The following is a 24,035-nucleotide window of genomic DNA, read 5'->3' on the forward strand; positions in this document are numbered from 1 at the left end:
AGGAATAGTTTTTGTACAGTCATATCTTGTACAACAGTTTGGTCAGTGATGGGCTGCATATATAATGGTGGTCCCGTAAGACCAATAGAGCTGAAAAATTTCTGTCACCAAGTGACATCATAGCCTAATCTTATAGCATAATACATTACTCATGTTTATGGTGATGCCACTGTAAACAAACCTACTGTGCTGCCAATCATTTGAAAGTATAGTGCATACAATTATGTACAGCACATTACACTTTGTAATGGTAATAAATGACTGTTACTAGTTTATACTATATTACTAGTAAATACAAGCATAGTATTTACTATACTACACATTTTATTGTTATTTTAGAGTTTTCTCCTCTACCTATAAAAAAAGTTAACTGTAAAACAGCCTCAGGCAGCTCCTTCAAAATATTGCAGAAGAAGGCATTATCATCATAGATAACACAGCTCCATGCATGTCATTGCCCCTGAAGACCTTCCAGCGGGACAAGATACGGAGGTGGAAGACATGATATGATGACCCTGTTTCTGTGTAGGCCTAGGCTAGTGTGTATGTATGTCTTAGTTTTTAACAAAGTTCAAAAAGTTAAAAAAAAAGCTGTTTTAAAAAGAAAGCTTACAGAATAAAGATATAAAGAAAATATTTTTGTACAGTTTTACAATGTATTTCATAAAATATCTTGTATTTATGTTTCAGCCAAGGATTTCTATAAAAGAATCAAAACGTTTTTAAAAATTAAAAAGTTTATAAAATAAAATTACAGCAAACTGAGGTTAATTTATCATTGAAGAGAGAAACTATTCTAAATAAATTTAGCGTAGCCTAAGCATACCATATTTATAGTCTATTGTAGTGTAATGTCTGAGGCCTTCATATTCACTCATCACTCACTCACACAGAGCAACTTTCAGTCCTGCAAGCTGCATTCATGATAAGTGCCCTATACAGGTGTACCACTTTTTATTTTTTATACAATATTTTTATTGTACCTTTCCTATGTTTAGATATGCTTAAATTCACAAATACTTATCGTTGTATTAAAATTGCCTACAGCAGGGGTTCCTAACCCCCACACCACAGACTGCTCTGTGACCTGCTAGGAACTGGGCTTTGCAAGCAAGGAAAGCTTCATCTGTATTTACAGGGGCTCTCCATCACCCACATTATTGCCTGAGCTCTGGCTCCTGTCAGATCAGTGACGGCATTAGATTCCCATAGGAGAATGAACCCTATTGGGAATTGTGCATGTGAGGGATCTAGGTTGCACACTCCTTATGATAATCTAATGCCTGATGATCTACCATTGTCTCCCATCACCCCCAGATGGGACCATCTAGTAGCATGAAAACAAGCTCAGGACTTCCACTGATTTTACATTATGGTGAGTTGTATAATTATTTTATTATGTATTAGAATGCAATAATAATAAAGTACACAATAAATGTAACATACTTGAATCACTCCAAAACTATCTTCTCTACCCCCTGTCCATGGAAAAATTGTCTTCCAAGAAACTGGTCCCTGGTGCCAAAAAGAGTGGGGACTGCTGGCCTGTAGCATTCAGTATAGTAAAATGCTGTACAGGTTTGCAGTCAAGGAACAATTGACTATTCCATCTAGCATAGCTGTGTAGTAAGCTATACTATCTGGGTGTGTACAAGTACACTCTATGATGTTCTCACATCTGCATTGCCTAAGAATGCATCTCTTCAAATTCTCACTGTGGTTAAGAGATGGATGACTGTTATTTTCCATTTCCAATCAGCTAGGAATCACGTTCCTGTGACTACTTGATTGGATATTTTTGGTTGTTTGTTCACCAGTATAGCAGTCAAGCTTTTAAGAATAATAAATCCATAAATTAGATTAAATATTGGACCATGTTAATGGTTTGTCCTATCAGGAATGGAGACTTACTAGGAATAGTTTAGTGCATGCTGGAGGAAAGTCAGGGGGACAAAAAAGGCTAAAATAACACCTGTGAAGTAAGATGAAAGGGCCTAGAGCTATTTAGCCAGAAATGAATTGTGATATAATAACTGTCATATATATGTATCAGAATATGGCTAATTGTTTGTCTTTGCTGAAATCTGAAAAGAAAAAGTTCAAGGGTGGTATAAGTGGTGTATATTTAATACTGAGAAGAAAAGCCATGGCAGTTGATGGACAGTACGTAAGAATGCTTATGATGGGAGACATCTCTTGGGAAGAGAAAAAGAGCTTTAAATGTAGCAATACTCTCTGTCATGAAGGAGGACAAGACCTGTCTTAAGGCAGAGGGTTTACTAGCTAGCTTCCAAAGGCCTTTCTAGAACTGTAATTCTGAGCCACTTCTGTTGCTGGCCTTCAGATGCTGAGATTGAACTCGACACAGCCTAGTATCTGCTCTTTTAGGAGCTCCAGCAGTGCCAGAGGAGGCAGTGCCACCAGCAGCGACAACAGACAGCATCTTTTCCAACTGAAGACTTCACTCAAAGGTGAGTCGGGTCAGTGTGGACCTGGGCGCTTCCTTCTCCTCCGGCTCTCACTGGGTCCAGGCACAGAAGCCCTGAGGGATTGGCGACCACAGGACACCCTCCCCGGCTACCAATATAAGCTCTGACAGAGGGATGGCTGGTTAGCCCGTGCTAGAAGGGAAGGACTCGCCACGGAAACGCGCTCAGGGAGGGATGAGTTGCGCCACCACCACCTAGGTCCCTCTCTGGCTATCCGGCGGGGTAGCCTGGACCCAGGTGCTCCCGGGGTGCGCCTGGCATCCGCCAACCCGGAGCCAGCGTCCCGCTGCGCCCGGTCTCCCTACAGCTCCGGCCCCCGCGGGAGGGCGCGTGGGATGCAGCGCTGGTCCCTGAGCCTTCCCCAAGCTCCAGCATCCGGAGCCGCCCTAGCCGGCACCGCGGCAGCCACAGCCTGGGAGGGAGAAAGGAAAGAGGGAGGGCGGCGGGAAAGGCTCGGCGCGGGAGGAGGGCGGGTGAGGAGGGAAAGAGTGAGGGGGAGGGAGCCTCTCTCCTCAGCGGTGCCGCTCACCTCCCTCCGGCGGGCGGCGATTCCGGGTTCCCCCTCGCGCCCTCTCGCCGCGTCTCGCCCCTTCCCCGCCCACCGTCCCTGAGAACGCGGGCGGCGGCGGTGGGCGTGTGCGCGCGTGAAGGACGCCGCCTCTCTCTCGCTCCTGCGTTCGCAGGCGGCGGCGGGCGGCCGGCTTCTCGCTCGGGCAGCGGCGGCGGCGGCGGCTTCCGGAGTCCCGCTGCGAAGATGCTCAAAGTCACGGTGCCCTCCTGTTCCTCCTCGTCCTGCTCTTCGGTCACCGCCAGTGCGGCCCCTGGGACCGCGAGCCTCGTGCCGGATTACTGGATCGACGGCTCCAACAGGGATGCGCTGAGCGGTTTCTTCGAGGTGGAGTCGGAGCTGGGACGGTAAGGCGCGGGCTCCAGCTGGGGAAGCCCGCGGCGTGCACGGGGGGTTGTCCCTCTCGCAGCGTCGGCTCCGAGGGTGCGGGAGCCTGCCTGCCCGTCCTTCGATATTTCCCCGCCTAGTTAGTGTCCAGGGGAGAGCTAACCTTCATTCAGGTGCGGCTCCAGTCTCCCTCACCCCACCCGAGCGCCTAGGCCGGTGCAGCTGTAGGATCGACTCCCTCCTATCCGCCCTCTTCCTCGCAGGCTGCCACTTCCTTTGGGTGACAGCTCCCACCGCACGTGGGCCCTGCTTTCCAAGTGATGTCTTTGCTCGCGATTATAGCTTAACAGAGGGTCTTGTTTGTGTAGTTATTTTTTGCGGTGGGGGCCGGAGGGTGCCCCTCCAAATCAAGACAGAATTATTAAATTTGATTCCTCCTCCTTCCCCTCATCAAGCTCTCCAGAGCAAGTGACACGAGAAATTAAACTTAAATACTATCTTCCCTGCAGAGTCTTCTCAGGAGTGAAGGGAGAAATGAATCATTTAAGATAGTTGAAGGCAGAATAATGAACTACTGTGACTTTAAAGAGAAAGCAGCATTTGGGATCCAGGCAGTGGTAATTAGTGAGAATGCTGCTGCTTCTGTTCTTTCATGGATTGGAGTGATTTATTTAAATTATATATGCAACAGACCATCTCCTTAAGATTGCAGATATGTCCCTTACCCCGCCTCTGAATGTCCAAACAGGTAGCAGTTTGGCCTTCTGAATGATTCTATATGTTCTCGTATTTTTATCCATTGAAAATTATGTTTTTCTTTCCCTTCCTTTTTTTCGTTTTTTCTTTCTGCTATCCATAGGTAAGGAGACTTGCTTTCAACACTTATTTTAGATCCAGGATCTTTAGTGTAGGGAATTTCAACGGTTGACAACTTACAGTTTCTGTACTTACTACTTTGCAATTTCATTTTCCATTCTCTTTTTGCTGGAACTAGTTTTGCTCACAGCATTTTTATTTTTTTCAAGCCCTTGGAGGATCCAGAGCAGGATTCTGGATGTTGGTACTTAGTGGGAAGATGTAATGATCACTGCTCACTCTCCCCGCGATTTGCTACTACTATTGGAGGCTTATTGAATATAGAAGATGTGTAAAAAAGACAAACCTCTGAATGAGAATTCAGTGATTTGTCACTGTTAAAAAGGTTTCAAAGTATTTAAGTACTGAATAACATATACATAAACATCCATTTCTGATCAAGTTTTTCAGTATTCATCTGAAGATCTGTTGTACGTAGGTTGAAATGAAAGGGTAATGATGTCGATTTTTGTAAGATCCAAAACCCGCCTGTTATTAATTTTAAGATATGTGACAGTGGAGCCATGTAAACCTCTGAGTAAAGAGTTGATCTACTTAAAATTGTTTACTTGGTGTTTTATAAACTGCCATGTAGTAGAGGAAGTGCCTGATGCTCCTGCAGGGACTGTCCCAGCAGCTTGTCTGCTTTTAGAGTTACATTAACCCTAGATGCCTCAAATAGACTGACTTATCCACACATATTGGCTTTATGAATAACCTTCACCATCATGAGACTCAAGAAATTCTCTTTAATTTGAGAAATGGGAAAAAAACGGCCAGTTGTACACACTTATGGGATGGTAGCCTGCATGGGAAAAAACTAAGAAATTTGAAGTTTGAGTTTTTTTTTTTTTTTCAGTTCAGAATTACATGTTGCAGTAAATTTTGGAGGACAAATATTAATCAGTTATACAGAAGCTTCTTGACTTACAATGATGTTATGTCCCAATAAGCCCACCATAAGTTGAAAATATCAGAAGTTGAAAATACATTTACTGCACCTAAGCTAACAAACATCATAGCTTAGCCTAGCTTACCTGAAACATGCTCAGAACACTTAATATTAGCCTACATTCGGGCAAAATCATCTAGCATAAAGCCTATTTTATTTGCTAAATATTGCGTACAGATGGGATTTTGTAGATATGATGAGATATGAAACACAAAACACAATATTCAAAAAACACTGGCAACACAGAACACTCTAGAGTTCTGGTTGTTTACCCTCCTGTGGTTAACTCGGAGCTGTGGCTAACGGCCGCTGCCCATCATCAGAGAGAGTATTCTACCACATATTGCTAGCTCAGAAAAAGATCAGAATTTGAAGTACAGTTTCTACTAAATGATATCACTTTCCCACCATCATAAAAGTTGAAAAATTGCAAGTCAAAGCCATCCTGTCAGGGACCCTCTGTCTGTACATTACTAAGATTCTTGCTGTATTATTTAGCCTTTTGATTACTGTAAAAGGTCACAGAATTAAACTATGTTGAGGAACAATACAAGGTAAAATGTCTTAATTAGGCTCTATCAGCAGTAATGTGTATTGTTAGGTAAGTTCTCTGTAGATGGCAGCATTGGTGAGGTGCATACTTACTCTATTTGGCTGAGACTTTGAGAAGTATCACTTCATTATCAGAAATTTTTAAGTAAATAAACCTAAAACATAAAGCAACTTCTATTCCAGATATAATTATTAAGAATTAACAGAGCCAGAGAATGCAGCAGAATGATCATTGTAGGTATTGGCTGAGTAACTAAAGTCTTTCTTCCTGCACTAGTGATGAAGTTGAACTCAGGTCATTAGTTTCAAGCCTTACTCTCAGCCTTGGGCCAAATCTGTCTGCCAGTGTGACTCTAATTCATTAGCAACACAGTTGTCATTAATATGCTAAGAGAACAGTGCTTCTGATGTTATATGTTTCTGTTGTGGTTAGCTCTAGAAAGTAGAGGATCTCCACCAGAATTAGTGTTTTGTAGGTTCCTCCATTACAATTGTCTGTTGTAAAGTAATGACTCCTGATTGCAAGAAGATTGGACAGTGACCTTTGGGGCGATACACCCTGAGGATGTGTCTGGGAACTCAAGGGGAGCTAAATTCCCAAGGCTATATCCACCTGAAGCTCTGGATAGTGCTTGTGAAGGCAGGTCCTGGCAGCACTGATCCACATGCAGCCACTGAGACCAAGACAGATGTGATTACTTTCTTTTGATGAGGAGGACATAGGGTAGAGGGGTTATTTAAGAGTATCAGGCAAAGTCATTTTCCTAAAATCACATTTGAAAACACTGTTTTGTTTATAGAGTTGGTCCTAAAGTTTACAAAAATGATGATACACACACACATTCAATTCTATTTAAAAATATGAATTGGCCATAATCCTATTCAGGGCTCTATATCCTCGAGAGCAGTTGGTCTTTTGCCCAGTGATTTGAGAAACTGGCATTTGAAAGGCTTTTCTGAGGGAGAAGGGAGCTGCCTCTGGTCCAGACCTGCACTGTGGTTTGGCACATGGAATGACAGAAAGTGGCCTGGCCCACTTGGTGTTGCAGATTTGGTCTGTGTATGCAAATCCATGTCTGTTTTCAGTTGTCCCACCTTTAGTTTCTCCCTGTTGTTCCAGGTTGAAAGAAATAAAGTTGATAACAAAACCAGATGTATTCCCAGGCATACAAATTGAAGGAAGCCAAACCAAATGAAAGATAATTAGGACAAGAGAAGAATGTGGTAAACTATTTTGGAGCCTTTATTTTATTTTATTTTATTTTAGTTCCCATTTCACTTACTGTAGTTTATTTTTTTTTTCTTTCTTTTTTTTTTTTTTTTTGAGATAGAGTTTTGCTCTTGTTACCCAGGCTGGAGTGCAATGGCGCGATCTCGGCTCACCGCAACCTCCGCTTCCTGGGTTCAGGCAATTCTCCTGCCTCAGCCTCCTGAATAGCTGGGATTACAGGCACGCGCCACCATGCCCAGCTAATTTTTTATATTTTTAGTAGAGACGGGGTTTCACCATGTTGACCAGGATGGTCTCGATCTCTTGACCTCGTGATCCACCCACCTCGGCCTCCCAAAGTGCTGGGATTACAGGCGTGAGCCACTGCGCCCGTCCTGTAGTTTCTTTAGGCTAGGGACTTTGCATACTCCTCCCCACTACAATGTAATTTTAAATAATACATTTATGTGTCACATTTATATACACATAATTATGTGTATACATTTATACTTTTAAATACATTTGTGTGTCAACTCAAACTAATTATATAGGATCTCTTGCTATATGTATTATTGCTTAGGAATCAAATCGATTTCAATAGTAAGGGGTGTGTGTGTGTGTGTGTGTGTGTATGTGTGTGTGTGAAACAGAAACAATGTTATAAAACAATGTTTATTCTTATTACCAGCAATGCACTTTAATATGTTCTATTCTATGCTGTTTGATTTTATCTATTTCATTAAAAAAAATTGGCTGAACCCATGTGATTTCACATCTCACTAATGGGCTGTGACTCAGTTTGAAAAGTGCTGTTTTAGGCTATAAATCTGTGTGTGACAGATTAAGCTATGAGGCAGAGTCCTTTAAAGAAATTCCCTGCAGACCATTTGGCAACATTGGGTGGTATCTTTTTGGCACAGCTCTCTAGAGAAAAATTCTTCTATCTTTGCCTCCAGATCATTATTGATTTTCCCCTTCCAAATATTTTGGAAAAACTCTGGTGTCTCCCCAAGGTCTACTGGGCACACAGTAATCTGAACTGGCTGAGGGTTCCAGGGGCTGTGTTGAGAAGGAACTCAGAGGCCGAGAAGTGGCATATTCTACATGGTAATGCATACTCTGGTCTCAGGTCATGGTGAGCAAATGCTTTCTATAAGGAAACACAAAAGTGTGCATTTTCTGAGAAGGGTTTCAACCAATGCCCTTGGCTTGTCTTAGTCTTCTTGACTGGTTGATGTAACATGATATCTTAGACTGTGTGGCTTAAACAACAGACATCCATTTCTCACAGCTTTGGAGGCTAGGAATTCCAAGATCAAGGTCCCAGCCAATGCATTTCCTCAGTTAGGGCTCTCTTTGTGTTTTGCAGATGACTGCCTTCTCACTGTGTCATCACAAGGCAGAGAGGAAGAGAGAAAGAGAGGGGAAGAGAGAGAGAAACCAAGTTCTCTGGTGCCTCTTTTTATAAGAGTACTGATCCCATGATGAAGACTTCATCCACCTAACCTCATCCTAAGCATAATTACCTCCCAAAAACCCCACCTATAAATACCATCATATTGGGGTTGGGATAAGGCTTCAACATGTGAATTTTGAGGTGATACAATTCCGTCCACAGCATGGCTGGTGAAGAAACAGATTCTCCGTTTCTTTTGGTCAATCCATTTCCTAAACCATTTTCTTGGCCAGAGCTTCACCTTGGTTTTTCCCTGACATTGTACTTTAGGGCCTCACAGCCTATGGGCTAGGTATACTGCTGGCTGCTGATCTCCTGTGACACAGACTGCCCTTAGAAACTTCAGCTCTTGGGGTGGGTTTTTTTTTTTAAAGTCTAACTAGGAATTAAAAATATACTTGTGCTGTCCCTATCTTGTTCTCTGTGCATCTGATTCTTTTCTCAGGAAGTTAATGCAGGAGCAAGGTGGGATTGCAAGTGGGAGAATAAAAACTGGGGCTGCATAGGCTCTTCCCAGGAACACTGATTGTAAGCTTCTGGAAGGCAGAGTCTGTGGGTTTGGCTTGTTTACTGTTATGTGCTCCTGCCTAACACAGCACTTAGTACTTAACAGGTGCTCAACAAGTGATTTTAAAGAGGGCAAATCAATGATAATGAAGTGGGCCAGATGCAGCATGTGTACCACTTCCTGTTCTTTGAGATGTTGATCTTGATATTGTAGTGATATTGATTCTAGTGACCCTAGGATAAGGAGAATACTGTAACCCATTTCTCTTCTCCCTAAAACTAACCTGACAATAACCCTAATCTCAATCAGCATTGGTTTCCTTTCTTCAGTGTGAATATTGATAACTGCCACCTCTGTAGTTTGCTGTTGTTAAAAATAATGTCACTTTGCTGTTGGTAGAGTGTTTTGTGGCTCTGAAATGAAAAGGATTCAGTTTCACCTTCACTATCACTTTACCACAGGTGAATCAGAATTAGGAGTTAAATCAAGTTGGATTTAAAGGCATGAAATGCCTCTGAACTATACCATCCACTAAAGTTAATGCATAGTAAATGCTAAATTTGGAAATATACTCATTGTAAAAAGCCTTAAAAGTCAACTGAAGACTATGATAACATCATTGCTTTACGAACATACTACTTTTCCATGTTTAAATACTGTTACAAGGTTAAAAATAACTCCAGATTTTGGAAAAAAAAAAAAGGCACAGGTGCCATCTGCTTCTAAACTGTTCTGGAGAACTTGACTTGATAAAGAGAGAGAGAGAGAAAGAACACTAACCACAAAATAGCTTCAAAGAACTTCCTTGTAAACACTTTGCCCTCAGACATATATGTGTGGGTTATGTGTTTGCAGTAATACATTTAAGAACAAAGCAGTGTTAGCCAAGTGAAGTGTTTCAACTACTTGTTGTTATTTTATGGTAATAATTTTTAAATTTTTTTCCTCTCTCTTTTTTTTTTAAGTAGAGGGTTTTTTTTTTAACTGTCTTTTGGGAAAGCTACATATCTAATAAACAGACCATTGACTTTTTTAAAATTTCAAGGTTAAGTTCATACTGCAAAATATGGTGTTTAATTGAGTCAAAGAACCATAGAATTCAGGACAAAGAGCAACTTTTCATGAAGTTGATAGCAGCTAGAGTCAAGGTTTTACTCAGATTATGTTGATCTTTACCTTAATTATTTTTTAAATCTATTTTTAGTACAGGATTATCTGAAGATTTCATGATTCCAATGGTTTAATTAGATCTAAACATTGATGGCACAGTATTAGTACATAAAGATGTGAACCCTTCAATACAGTTTGTCAGAGATTTTCCTCAGTCATTATCTTGTCAGTGGTAAAGATCAAATAAAGAAAAGAACAGTGTCTGGAGAGACAGTGATTCATAGTGATGGGCAAAGGGCAATGCATGTAGACCTTCCTGTCTTAGATTAGGGTTTCCCAACTGAGGCTCTGTAGACATTCTGGCCCAGATAATGTGTGGGGGCTGTCCTGTGCACTGCAGGATGTTTAACAGTGTCCCTGGCCTCTACCCACTAGATGCCAGTGGTGACACCCTTGTAAGTTGTCACAACCAAAACCGTCTCTAAACAACGTCAAATATGTCCCCTCTCTCCTCTTGAGAATCATGTCTTGAAGCTAGTCTTTTACACATTTTCTTTCAGTTATATAGATAGTGAACAGCAACAGGGAGGGTGATAGATTATGTTCATTTGGCTTTACCGAGTATCTGCTACTACCAAATGTTTCTCCCATTTCTATATAATACCATAAGATTTCTGTTATATGTGTATTCTACTTGTGCTATAATTTGCTTAATATTTTTGTTTAAATTACCTTATTTTTGTTAATTTACCAAGAATATAATTTTCACTAAATTGGAAACCATAAATAAAAGCACGTAGTATATGCCATAAATAGAAACAAATTATAAAAATAAATTGCAATGAAGACATAGCATTTTTAGTAAATTATAGCTATATGTGTCCACATGCAGAAGGCTGCAACCCTGAGAATTGGTCTCTTTGTTAAAAAAGAGATTATCAAAGATTAGTAGCACAAATTGAGGTTTTCTTCTTGATGTAATCAGAATGATTGAAAAGTAATTGAAAGGCGAAGGATTTTCTCTTTTTTTTTTTTTTTTTGATTCCTTGTTATTTAATTCCATGCCTTTGTGCTACCTAAAGTCCTCTTGTTTATAGGTCTAATCTTTTCAGTAATTCTGACCTAGACCATGTATGCTGGCAGTGCATCTTGGGTGAGTTTAGGGGCTAGAGTATGAATAAGCATGATAAATAAAACAATATTTGGCCTCCAAGTGCATAGGGTACTACTAATAGGGCACCAACAATAAACCTAATACAAGATAAATTAATGAATGAGTGAAATGAATAAAACTGATATGAGAGAGATCTAAGGACCATATCTGTCTTCATGACAGAGTGATAATTCTGACAGGTCTGGGTGTCTTTATGACTTTGAAATTTGGCAGGATTTTAATAGGTAAAGCACTGGCAAACAGCACATCAGGCAGATGGTACATTCTAAGAAGAGGCAAAAAAAAAAAGGACAGAAAAATTCAGGATATATATTTTTGTTTTGCAGTATTTATAAAACATGAACATTGCAGTGGCAGATAAGGTTAGTAGGGTAAGTTGATGGCAGACCAAAGACAACCTGTTAAAAAAAAAAAGAGTGGGTCTGTGTCACTTGAAAACCAAGTTGTAGATAAAGTAACCACTGTGAGAGAAAAATGGCGGCTATAGAAGCAGCTGGGTCTTGGGCCGAGGTTGTGGGACTCAGAATTTGCCACTATCTATAATGTAGATCAAACATGGGGCTGGATAAGAAAAAACTGATGAGGCTGATTTTTTTAAAAAAAGGAAAAAATCATCCCATAGCATGTGGCTAGGTAAGAAAGGAGAAATGTTGGACTGAGATCGGTTACCTAGACCAGGTAAAGAGCGAGTAAAAAGAAACAGTAAGTATTTTAGGCTTGAAGGCCATTTGGTCTGTGTTGCAGCTCTACTCTCTGCCGTGGTTGACAGAAAGCAGGCACAGACAACATACAGACAATAGCACATTACTGTGTTCCGGTGAAATGCCATTTATGGCAGTAAAATTTGACTTTCATGTAATTTTCACATTACAAAATATTATTCTTCTTTTGATTTTTAAAAATGCAAAAATTGTTTTAGATTGCAGACCTTACAAAATCAAATGGCTGCTAGGTTTGGTCTGTGGTTTGCTAACCTAGATGAGTCAAGCTAAACTTCTGTTCCTCCTCAGTTGTGTGAGAATTTCAGATTAAAATGATATCAAATCTTCATTTATTCAAGGAACTACCTTTAGTCTCTCTTTCACTTTGAAAATGTCAACTTTATATTAGTTTTCCATGTGGGCACAAGCTTTAAATGCATACTCATCTTTTATCAAAATCTACTGAAACTGTTACAGTTGTAGTTCTTACCTATGTAACATGTTGGCTAGTTCCATTCCTCTCTCTTTCTTCCTCCTGTTTCTTTCTGTCTGATATTGATTATATGACTGATGTTTACTTCACATAATGTTTGTGAAAATGAAGAGGCTTTATTTGAAGGGCATGTAAGTTAAATTTCCATACCATGAACAGTGTTCATCTCAAAAGACTATTGGTGGGAAATTTGTTTTGTACATAATAATTAAACATGTTTCTAATTAATCATTCTTCTATTATATTTAGAGTGACAATAATATGCTAAATAAGTCACTGATGAAAGATTTACCTCTAGTAACGTTCAGTTAATTTTTCCATTTGCTAATATATTAGCTGTGTGTTGAATAATCCTTCTGTATGCTATGCATATGTCTCAGATGGATAATTAAGGTCATTTAAAGGGGGACCTTGTTTAAGCAATCTTTTGAAAAATTAAAATTATTCCTCTTTATATTTTGAATAGACTAGAGTTAAATCATCCACTCATATTTTGACTATAGCAGAGGTCTGTAAAGTGGGATACCCATAGCCAGGGAAGGTATAGTAAAGTGAGGTGCTAGAAGAAAGTATTGGAGAATCTATTTTGGTTTCTTTTTCTAATTTTTGTCTTTAATTTTTTTTGGATGTTTTAAAAAGCACATTAATATTGGTTGAGTAACACATATATACTGTTAATAGGTACATAAGTATGCACAGTTTGGGAGCGTGTGCTCAAAAACATTTTATTGCATGATGATTAGGCCAAAGAATGGTAGTCATAAGTGGATACTGAATAATCTTCTTTATATTTAAATAACATTCTACTTTATGAAAAATGAGTTTAAAGCAAATATATAGATCAAAATGCAAACAAAAAATCATATTGCAAGGTGTGTCTTTGTGCAGAAAGGGGAAGTGGGTACATATGTGCAATTGTTATGCATTTCAAGAGTACCTGATGAACGGTTTTGATAAGAACTTACTGCCATTGTAACCAAAACAGTCACACGGAAGAAAACAGAACAGGAGTAAAGGAATACAGCTTGCACACCAAGCAGAGGGTTAGGTTAACTTTGGCTTCAGCAACAAAGATTGAATGGTCATGGAGTTGAGAGGGAGAAAGAGTAGAGAAATAGGGTTCATTTGCAAGCACCTTGAGAGGGAGAAAAAGTAGAGAAATAGGGTTTGTTTGCAAGAACCTGAATTTTAATACAACTAATGCACTTCATGGCAAATTTTGCCAACTGCTGGCTTGGGCAGCTAAAGGCATTGACCTAAAGCGTTTTGTGGGCAGTACTTGAAGAGTTGTGGGTATTAGAGCCAGGATGCTGAGCTTAACTCTGTTAGCAAATATGTTATTACCACTTACTTGTTAAGTCATGTTTTAGGGTGGTATGGCTCAAAAATTCACCAGGTGCAAAAGTAAATTTGTACAAAAGTACAAATTTACTTAAAAAAAAATAGGGAAGGCCAGTTTGAGACCACTGTCTGATTGGAATAGTCTCTGAAAAAGATAATGGATAGGACACATTCTTACCTATTTTCTTTACAAGTTTGTAGTAGCATGCTTTGTTAAAAGTGCATTTTCTTTGATATATGTCATGCCTGTAGACAGCACTTGATTGATTTTACAAACCGGAACATGGAAGTAGAGAAGATGACAGATCTCTAATTGTGCTCACACATGTCTTGTTACCTACAATGCAGTATTTGAATGACCTCTCTCTATTTTAGATCTTTACAGACTGTTTAATAGAGATCTACACTAGCATTTTCCCTTTCATTGCTCAGAATCTTGCACTATTAGCTTGGTCTGCCTTACTTGTTGTACTGCTTTGAAGGGACAATTCATGACTACTTTAACTTAGTAAGCAGGTACCTTCCATTTAGGACTATCAGACACACAAAGTTGTTCTTTAGTTGTGAAAACTGGTCTAAGATTAGTCTTTACCTGGATTTTAATATCTGCTACTTATTCATTCAAGTGAGTCATTTTTTATTCAAAGCTCTCGGTCAGGACAACCACTGAGGAAATAAGACTATGCTATTAAATGTGACCAAATTCAAAATACATAATCAATAAATCAGCCTGGCCTATAGTGTTCAGTTCTAATAGGCCTCTAAAGGTTTCTTCTGTAAGTAGAAACATTTTAGTGACTCCTGAGGGACCCTGGGCTCTTCCTCTCTTTTTCCTCTCAATGTGAACATGTATGCTAATAACAGTGTTCAATGAGGTAAACTCGTGAGCTCTCCTGAGTGCCACCTGTAACTAGAGGCAAACTAAGAACCTAATAAACAGAGCTTGTCATATGTATGTATGATACACCAGTGAAGTGGGAGCCTGAGGAAATTTTCAGGATGATCTCCAGAAAACCAGTGCAGTTCTTTAAAATATTGACCTACTGAGAAAATGGAATGTTGGGACTCAGCCAAGGGCTGTTGGGATTGGGGGAAGCAGTTGGCCTAAGGTTCTGGCCTGGACCAGGCAAGAGCAGCAGAGTGCTGGTCCGGGTCTGAGCTGAATGGTGGAGGGGATGATCCTTGGGGAGCCACCCTTCAGGGGAGAGGTGGGCGAGGCAGCTACTTGGGGTGGCTCTGAGGCGGGAGCACCAAGCAGGCGGTTCTGGGCAGCTGGATTGGTGCAGATGGTCTGCTGAGCAAGGCAGGGGCTAAGACAGGAACAGGCAGGACACAACCGTTACTTCACTGCCTCTTCTGGCATAAAGCCACACATCACTTGGCTTCATTTGTAAAGTTAAGATTGTGGTAGTGTGTTCCCCACATCATTTCGGGGACAATTAAATGAGATCACAAATGTGAAACACTGAGCTCCATACCCAGCACATAAACTTAATATTATTTCCACACAGGCCACAAGGTGGGAGGCTGAAGATAATGACTCCCAATTGGGTATTGACAGGGTAAATACCTTACTTAGTTCAGTTTATACAACTTAGCAATCATCTGACCTCAACTTCCAGGTCAGCCCCCTTCCCCACCACTTCTCTTCATAATTACCATCATGGGATGTTTACTAGGAGCTTGGTGTGATTCTCCTGTCTTTAAGTACACTGCTAATTAGTTCAAGAATACCACCAGGTGTTTGTCATCAGCACCAATTCACAAGGTGGAGCCTGAGGCTCAGAATGGTGAAACACCTTGTCCAAGCTCACAGTCAGGTGAAGAGGAACAGAGCTGAGACTCGAGACCTGGTTTGTCAGACTTCAGCACCCATGCTCTTTACAGTCTACCTGCCTTGGCTGCAAAACCCCTCAGTGATCTTCATATCTCTGTGGTGTTATGCATGAAACTCTTGGCCTGAAATGTACCTTTCCTGTGAATCCCTCCAGGACAGTCATCCAACCCCAGGTAGAAAATTTCTGCCCTTTTTCCTCTCTCATATCATTTCATAATTCCCCATCTTTAATGTTTATGGCCTTACAGGTGAATGCTCTGTGGTCTTCACCACCAGAACATCTGCTCCTTGGGCAGAGGAGCCCCATATCTTATCCCTCTTTTATTCCTATTACTGGCCCATCTCTTAGCCTAATGCCTGCCTCCCCTTAAGTGTTTGTGAAACATTATGTGAATGAACAAATGTCGGAGGAATTAGGTGAATAGCTGCAGGAAAATCAACAGTACTTAAACTCTCCTTCTTGAGGATGTTTTTCCTATAGGAACCCCCTGGTAAACTAGCACACTGAAATTACTTGTGCAATACCTGTCTCCCTCTCATTAGAATGTAAGCTCTTGAGGGCCTGGTTTCTGTCCCTTTGTTCACTGCCCTGTCTCCAGAGTCTTAGCACAATGCCTAGTGTATAGTGAACACTCATTAAATATTTGCTGAGTAATAAATCAGTTGCACCAGTGGGGTTTTCACAATTGAAAATCCTTTTTAATCCAAGGAGCTCTGGTCTTTTGTCAGTCTTCTCTGTTTTAAAGAGCCCCCATCTCTGAGTGATTGGGAATACTGTCATCTTCTGTGAGAAGATCATCTACCTCTACGATCCCTTCTAGTCCCAAGCATGTGTGCACCTGCATTTTCTTTCAGTTGAATTCTCTGGGCAATCACCTTATTTATGTTGTTCAGGAGACAGAGCAGCTTTTGGAGTAAGTAGGGCTCTAAGCTTGAAAGGTTTTCTAAGTGTGTTGGAGGATCCTCACATAAATTTTATTCTTATTTTGTGCTTTTTAAATGCATCACCTTTAAAAAATGTACTTATTGTTATATTTGCTCATTTTTACTTCCTTCTGTAGACCATACAGATGCTAGTACTAGTTCTGGATATCTAGGAGAAGATTTAGAAGAAAGTTATGTTTCCTGGCTTTCTCCACCCCTCTAGCTTTTCCTTTAGAAAAGAACCATTCTTTTTTAAAAGCTTGACTTATAACCTGTTTATGGCTATGTAACCAATTAGCAATCTCCTGTCACATGGTTGAGTAGTGTATCCCCTGCCTTGAACACAGAAGGGGAAGGAAGACCTAAGGAGAGGGTCTTGAAGGAGATAAGAGCATAAATAGTCTGTTCCATGTCTATCTTTATTTGGGGATATTATTTAAAAGCCATTTACTGAAATGTTTAAATCTTTGATCAAAAAGAAATGCAGCTTGACTTAACTTACAAGTAGGGTTATTAACTTTACATTCCTGATGTTTATGCACTGTCAAAGGAATTATTTTAGACATGTGTGCCTTCCCGTGTTTCTTTTGACAACCAGAGGCCAGGGGAGCATGGTGAAAGGAAACTGAGGGTAGGAAGCAGAGGGGCAGACACAGGGCTGAGGGGCAGAAGGGAGGCCACTCCTCACCAACTTTACTTCTTGTTTTCTGAGTCCAGTTACCCCTAGACCCAGAGCACTTCTCTGTCCCCTCCTGATTTCTCCATTTCCTTCCTCTCACCAGAGCCTAGGTAGCTTGCATTCCCTTATATCTCGCCATCTTATGGACTGAATGTTTATTCCCCCAAAGGCATGCATTGAGATCCTAACTCCCAATACGATGGGATTTGGAGATGGGCCTTTGGCAGAAAATTAGCAGTACTTAAACTCTAAAGTTTAGGTGAGGTAATGAGGCATTAGTGCTCTTATTAGAAGAGACTTGAGAGCTTGCGTGCTCTCACTGTCTCATCCCTGACCACAGAGGACAAGCAAGAAGGCAGCCCTCTGCAAGCCAGGAAGAGAGTTCCCACCAGAACCTGACCATGCTAGCACCCATTCTCAGATTTCCAGCCCCCAGAACTGTGAAAATAAATATATTTTTAGTTAAACCACCCAGTCTGTGGTACTTCGTTATAGCGGGCAGAGCAAAGATACCCCATACCCTTTTTCCTGATTTGGCACCTGTCTGACTTCACAGTTTGAGGAGTGATCTGCTCTTCTTTCCCAGATGCCCAGCATTTTCTCGCAGATGATGGGGAAGGGAGGCCAGAACGCCATGTCACAAGAGCTACAGCCCCTTACTTTATCTAGGATGGCTGAAGCTGACTCTGAGTTGCTCTTTTTTTTTTTTTAAATATAAGGTAGGCTCCCTAGCATTGCCTCTACCTTGCCAGACCCTAGTCTATGACAATTCTTCTGTGGCTACATCCCCACTTCCTCTCTTGCCTTCCAGGCACTAGCACCTTGGTATCCCACTGTGCATCCGTACCTGTTGGCTTCCCAAGTGCCAATGCCTGCCAGCTCCTGGTACATTATTTCCTCAGCAGCTGGTACGGGATTTTTGTTGCCAACTAGAAGCTCAGCTATTAAAAAATAAAACTTGGCCCATCTTGAGTATCATATGTTTTCATCAGGGCTTGGATCTGCATTCTGGCATAGCTCACACGATCACTTTGGGAACCTCTCTCAAGACTAGGAACCCAGTGTTCCTCTGGGTCTTTGACCACATTTTCACCTTATTCCAAATGCATTCTCAAGCCTTGAAAAACCTGTGATGCTTTAAGATGAATTAGAGGACTGTTTTCCTTGGTTTTCTTGGATTTTTTTAACCTTGTCAGCATTTCATTAGCACTAGGTTGCTTTCTCTGACTGTTATTGTCAGTTTTCTATCTTACATTATAAATTCCCAAGAGTAAGATTCATGTTTCTTAGGTTAATGAATAGCTAACACACAACACTGAAATGGGGACGTTTACTGCATGACTTTGCATGAACATGAGTTTATCCAAGAAGGGAGATTTTTATTTGCAGGGATTGTTAAATATTAAGATAAATGAAAAGGACAGGCTTTGGAGTTAGAAAGATGGGCAATAGAGTCCCAGTTTGGCCACTCATGAACTGTGTCATTTTAGACAAATTTTCAATGAACCTCAGCTTCTCCACCCATAAGAAGAGATAATAATGTTTAAATAAGGACAGTACATTCATTATATGTAGTAAGTGTTCCGTACACATTAGATATTATCAATATTAATTCTGGAATGGCTGTCTGTAAAGGCGGAGGGATTGTAGGTGATTGGATAGCACACTATCTCAGAAATGTCATCAGATTCTAAAATTCTGGAAATGTGTTGGCAGTAGGCCTTAGTAATTCTTTGCTGTTGCTTACAGCTTCTGAGCAAGCTTTCTGAGCATCTAAGCTTCCCCTTTATCCAGGGGTAGTACATTGTGCAGTATTTGTAAATATTTGACTACTGTTTTTTGGCATTTCATGTATTGAAAAGAAGGTGTAGTATAACCATAAGATTTTCCACATCTGCAGACAAAAGGACAGTTGGGGTAGTTTAAAATAACTGTTTTTTTTTTTTTTTTTTTTGAGACGGAGTTTCGCTCTCGTTACCCAGGCTAGAGTGCAATGGCACGATCTCAGCTCACTGCAACCTCCGCCTCCTGGGTTCAAGCAATTCTCCTGCCTCAACCTCCCAAGTAGCTGGGACTACAGGTGCGCGCCACCATGCCCAGCTAATTTTTGTATTTTTAGTAGAGACGAGGTTTTACCATGTTGACCAGGATGGTCTAGATCTCTTGACCTTGTGATCCACCCGCCTCGGCCTCCCAAAGTGCTGGGATTATAGGCGTGAGCCACCGCACCCGGCCTTAAAATAACTGTTTTATGTGATTCTTTCTGTATATTTTTTACAGATTTCTTTGCTTCTAAAAGGGTGTTATAATTAGAAAATATTAATCTTTTTGTTGCTTTGAGATCTTATTCACACTAACTTTAACTCTTCTTTGTAGACTAATTAATTTTTTCATTCTGAATGTTGCTTTCTTCACTGGGAAGTTAAATAACCAAACCCAGAATGACTGCAACTTACCTGTGATTTAGAAATAAAGAATAGAGTTCTGGAAATCATTTAACAATCTAAAAAAAACGCCTAAGTAGTAAGGAATATTTTAAAGCAGTCTGTTAGTTTGCGTACTCTGATAAATCAATATATCACCTGGAAGAGGTTTATATTTAAATAGTGTCACTTTTAGCCATACCTAAAAAATGTATTTCTCTAACACTATACCTAAGTTGTAAATTACTGCTAGTTTTCCAGTTTCATCTTTCGTTAATAGCTGCTTTTAATTGTCCTAGTCTCTCTTCTGGTGAAGGAACTTCATTGCAGTACTTAAGAAAACAAATTAATAACCTTCAAGACATCTGTTAATGATATACTCCTAACTAAGGGAAAAAAAGTGGGGAGATAGAAATTTGATGACCTAGGAGACACCTTACTTGAGTGTCATTTAGGTGAAGGTTATTCATTCTGGAATGCCTCTTGGTAATGGAGGTGGAATTACAGATGATTGCGTATCACAGCCTTTCAGGATGTCCTCTGATTCTAAGATTTTGGAAATGTTTTGGCTGTAGGGCAATGTTGAGAGTAAAAAGCAGGGCTGCAGCCCACATAAAATAACCCTATGACTTTGGTAGATATTAATAGAACCCCCAGTGGCAACTATGGTAGTGTAAAGATACATTCTAACTCTGGTACCTCGTAGCTGTTTATCGTTAATGAATCTTTTAAATTGTAACAAGCCTCATTTTTCTCCTCTGTAGAATGAAAATACTAGTGCCTTCTTTCACAGGATTATTGCAAAGATTAAAAAAGATAAATTATTTGGCTGTAGTTGTTAAGTATAAAAGCTATCCACACACCGCATATTTTTATTTGAAAAATAATTTTACTATTAACTAAACTGCAGATTTTATTTGTATTTCACCAGCTTTTCTACTAAAGTCCTCTTTCTCTTCTAGCATCCAGTCTAGGCAACTGTACTGCATGTAGTTACCATGTTTTTCTTGCTCTGTGACAGTTTCTTAGTCTTTACTTGTTTTTCGTTACTTTGAACATCTTGAATACTGGACAAGTATCCTGTGGAATACCCACCCCCAACCCCATGCCCTCAATCTGGATTTGTCTGTCATTTTTCATGATTAATTGGGAAAGAATACCACAAAAATGAAGTGTCCTGCTTGTGACATCATATCAGATGCTGCACGAGGTCATATGACATCTCTGTGGATGTCAACCTCTCACTTGTCAGGTTTCTCCACTGTACAATTACTATTTACCTCTTTTCTTACTCTATCTAGTCTTTGGAACTTGGTGACAAAGTATAGCTCACCCTTGGGGAAAAGGGGGTTAAACTTCACTGCCCAGAGTGGGGAATATCCACATAAGTTGTTTATAGTTCTGTAAGGAATATTTCTGAGGTATTATTTTATAACTGATAAATTCTTATATATATATAAAAGAATGATTGAATATCTTAAGTCATTTTTGAAAAATCTTGTGAAAATATACTACTGCCACTAAATCATGCAACTGGGAATGTACTAACCAGTGAGAAGCTTTAAATCTAATAGGAGAAGTTGTCTCTGGAATCTTGCTCTTAGACAATGGAGCACACCGGAGCTGAGGGCTTAGGGAGGGCATGAAGTTAGGTCTGTTTTATCTTGGCAGAGATTAAGCTCTAGGCAATAACTGGTCTGTGTGTGTGTCCTGTTGATGAATAATTTATGGCAGGAACAACCCTTATTTAAGGTGGCCTGTTGCAACTTTCCACTGAAATAGGCAACTTTGATTCAGGCTATTCAAAACTAACTTCATCTTCCACTTACCCCCAAACAACCACAACAAAACCTACTGTCCTGCTCGTGTAGCCCACCTCAGTACTTGTTACCCCAATTGTGTTGTTCCTTACCTAGACTTATTGGAGGTATTCTGGATTTCTCCTTCACCCCCCTAATAAGACATATTCTCCAGCTTAATACATGTATAACCCTGGGCAAGTCACTTATCCTTTTGAGCCTTGGAAGGATGCAGTGAAACAGTGTATTATAAAGTTCTTGGCATAGTGCCTAGTATATTTCACACATTCAATAAAGGTTAATGGGTATGATCTATATCTCTTAAATTTATTTTAAATCCATCCCCTCCTCTGCATGGCCACTGATCTTTTTCATCTGTATCATTTGGAACTCTTTCCTGGGTTATTGCATTGGTATTTTAAGTCTTGTCTCTAATCTTATCACGTTTCATCTGCTTGTAAGATGACCTTTCTAAGGCCAAATTTGATTATGTCACTCCCCTGCCTAAAATCCTTTAACATCTTCCATCCTATCCAGGATGTGAAACTCCTTTGCATGAACAGCAGGTCCTTTCAGAACAGCTCTTGTGCTACCCGTCTTACTCCTGTCTTATTCCCACCATGCCTGCGTTCTCACCTGGGCTCCAGCCCTACAGCTATTTTTCCTCACTCAGGATGTGCCATGCTGTCCCATGTTTCTATGCAGCACCTCCATGGAGCCCCTTCCCAAACTGCACCCCCTCACCCCATGCCCACCCCCTTTCTACATCCCCATTGCCTATTTTGTAAACACCTTTTCTGACTTCAGGATAGTGCAATTATCATCTCAGAAAGCCCTGCCTGACTCAGATGCAGGCAGCTTCACGCTCTACCTTTACATTTTAGTGCACTGCCGTGAGGGCAGTTCTGCCTCTACACCTGGATTGGGAGCTCCTCTAAGATTTAGTAGTCCCCATGTACCTCCACAGTTCTAGGCAGATGTTAAAAAAAAATTATTCAGTGACAGTTAGTAAAGCACAGTAAGGCAGATTTTACTTAGGACCATGCAATCCTGAGTAGGGACCACTGCAGTGGGGTCCTGCAGTGGGGAAGAGAGAGATTGGGCTGAACTCCAAAGACAGCATGGGCAAATGGGGTTGTGTAGCCAAGGGGCAAGGACAGTGGATGGAAAATTACTGAGAGGAAACTCGGTGATACGGGGAACCTGGCTAGACCAACCTCACAGGTTTTCCTGAAGGTAGCCAGGGTTATCAGGCATCACCTGGGGAATAGTGAAGGATGAGGAACCTGATTAGACTCTGAGTGTAATCAGACATTCAGTGTGGTGGGTTCTTGGCAGATTGACTTAGCAAGGTTCTTACGAAAACTGTACTTTACTAGGAAGCACACAGATGGACCTAGAAGGTGGCTCAGGTGCCTGAGAAGAGTTTTGTCAAGCAAATAATCTTTGTCACACAGGGTAGATTAACAAAAAATGTTTACTGCCTTCTAGTTATACGTTCTATCATGACTGGGTTAACCTAACTGGAAATTTTACTAGCCCTATGATGGGGAAGGCTCCTATTCCCCTCTCTGCCAATATCTTCTTGTTTTTTATCTGTTTGTTTTTATACCTTTTGAAGCCTATTGAGAGGATGAGGCAGGATTCAGGCAAATACCTCTGTGAGTCTTCTAGCCAGTGGTTCTTCTCTGTGTTTACAAACGGGCACTTCTGGGAAGTGTCAAGCCTCGTACTGTAAAAATACTGATGTTATCATGATTGTATCTTGAGCCTATAGCTGCATGAATGCAACATGCATACATCTTCACCATTCTTAAGATTCTGATTTAGATTTTTCAGGAACATAGTGCTGGATAGCACCTTAAAATTCAACCAGTCCAGTGTTTTGTTTTTGTTTTTTAATACAGATAAAGAAAGTGAAACACAAAGTCACCTGTCTTTTCCAGCCCTTCAAAGCCAGTTAGTAGTAGAAATGGAACCAAAACCTTGTTCTTCTGCACCTTGTCTCTGACATACTTCCTTTCTTCACAAGTGCCATTTGCAGAAAGCTGGGCTTAAACCATTCCTAGCTATTCCTCCTACAGCTTTCCAGAATTATTTCAGAATATAAAATTTTGTATCTCCAAGAAACTGTTACAGATTTAGATTTTAAAATATGCATTATTTTCTACCTTGTATGTTTTGCTTACTATTTTTTTTTTTGCAGAGGATATGTCTTAAAAATTGAAATGCAACAAAAATTATTAAACATTGCATAATATTTTATACTTGTCTTCCTTCCCATTTTGGAGAGTGTTCACCTTGTAAAAAATCTTTGTCCTCAAATATATTGGAATCACAGTTAAGAATTCTAGCCTTGATGTTGTTTTGCATTGTCTTCTGGTCTATGAGTGATTGGGGCTGAGGTATTCATTGTTATACCTCTTTGAAGATACTAGTTAAATACACTAATGTCCCACCCACTTTGAAAAGCTGACCTATATTAAAATATAACATAAAATAGGTGGAGCTCAGTGGCTCATGCCTGTAATACCAGCACTTTGGGAGGCCGAGGTGGGTGGATCATGAGGGCAGTCTCCTGACTGCCATGGTCTCCTCAAGACCATCCTGGTCAACATAGTGAAACCCTGTTTCTAT

At 40.4% G+C, this 24,035-nt stretch overlaps 1 protein-coding gene across 1 annotated transcript in view; it reads left to right on the forward strand.

Moving 5' to 3' along the window:
• Positions 1-3,213: 3,213 nt before the first annotated feature.
• Positions 3,214-24,035, forward strand: part of CAMK4 (calcium/calmodulin dependent protein kinase IV) — a 253,623-nt gene continuing 232,801 nt past the window's right edge. The window contains exon 1 of the mRNA XM_012473933.3: positions 3,214-3,404. Within this exon, the coding sequence (XP_012329356.2) occupies positions 3,244-3,404 (161 nt within the window). The 5' untranslated portion in view covers positions 3,214-3,243. The remainder of the gene's footprint in view (positions 3,405-24,035) is intronic.

This window comes from Aotus nancymaae, unplaced genomic scaffold, assembly GCF_030222135.1.
Source record: "Aotus nancymaae isolate 86718 unplaced genomic scaffold, 86718_ANA_hifiasm-v0.15.2.pri h1tg000014l, whole genome shotgun sequence".
Classification (NCBI taxonomy): domain Eukaryota; kingdom Metazoa; phylum Chordata; class Mammalia; order Primates; family Aotidae; genus Aotus; species Aotus nancymaae.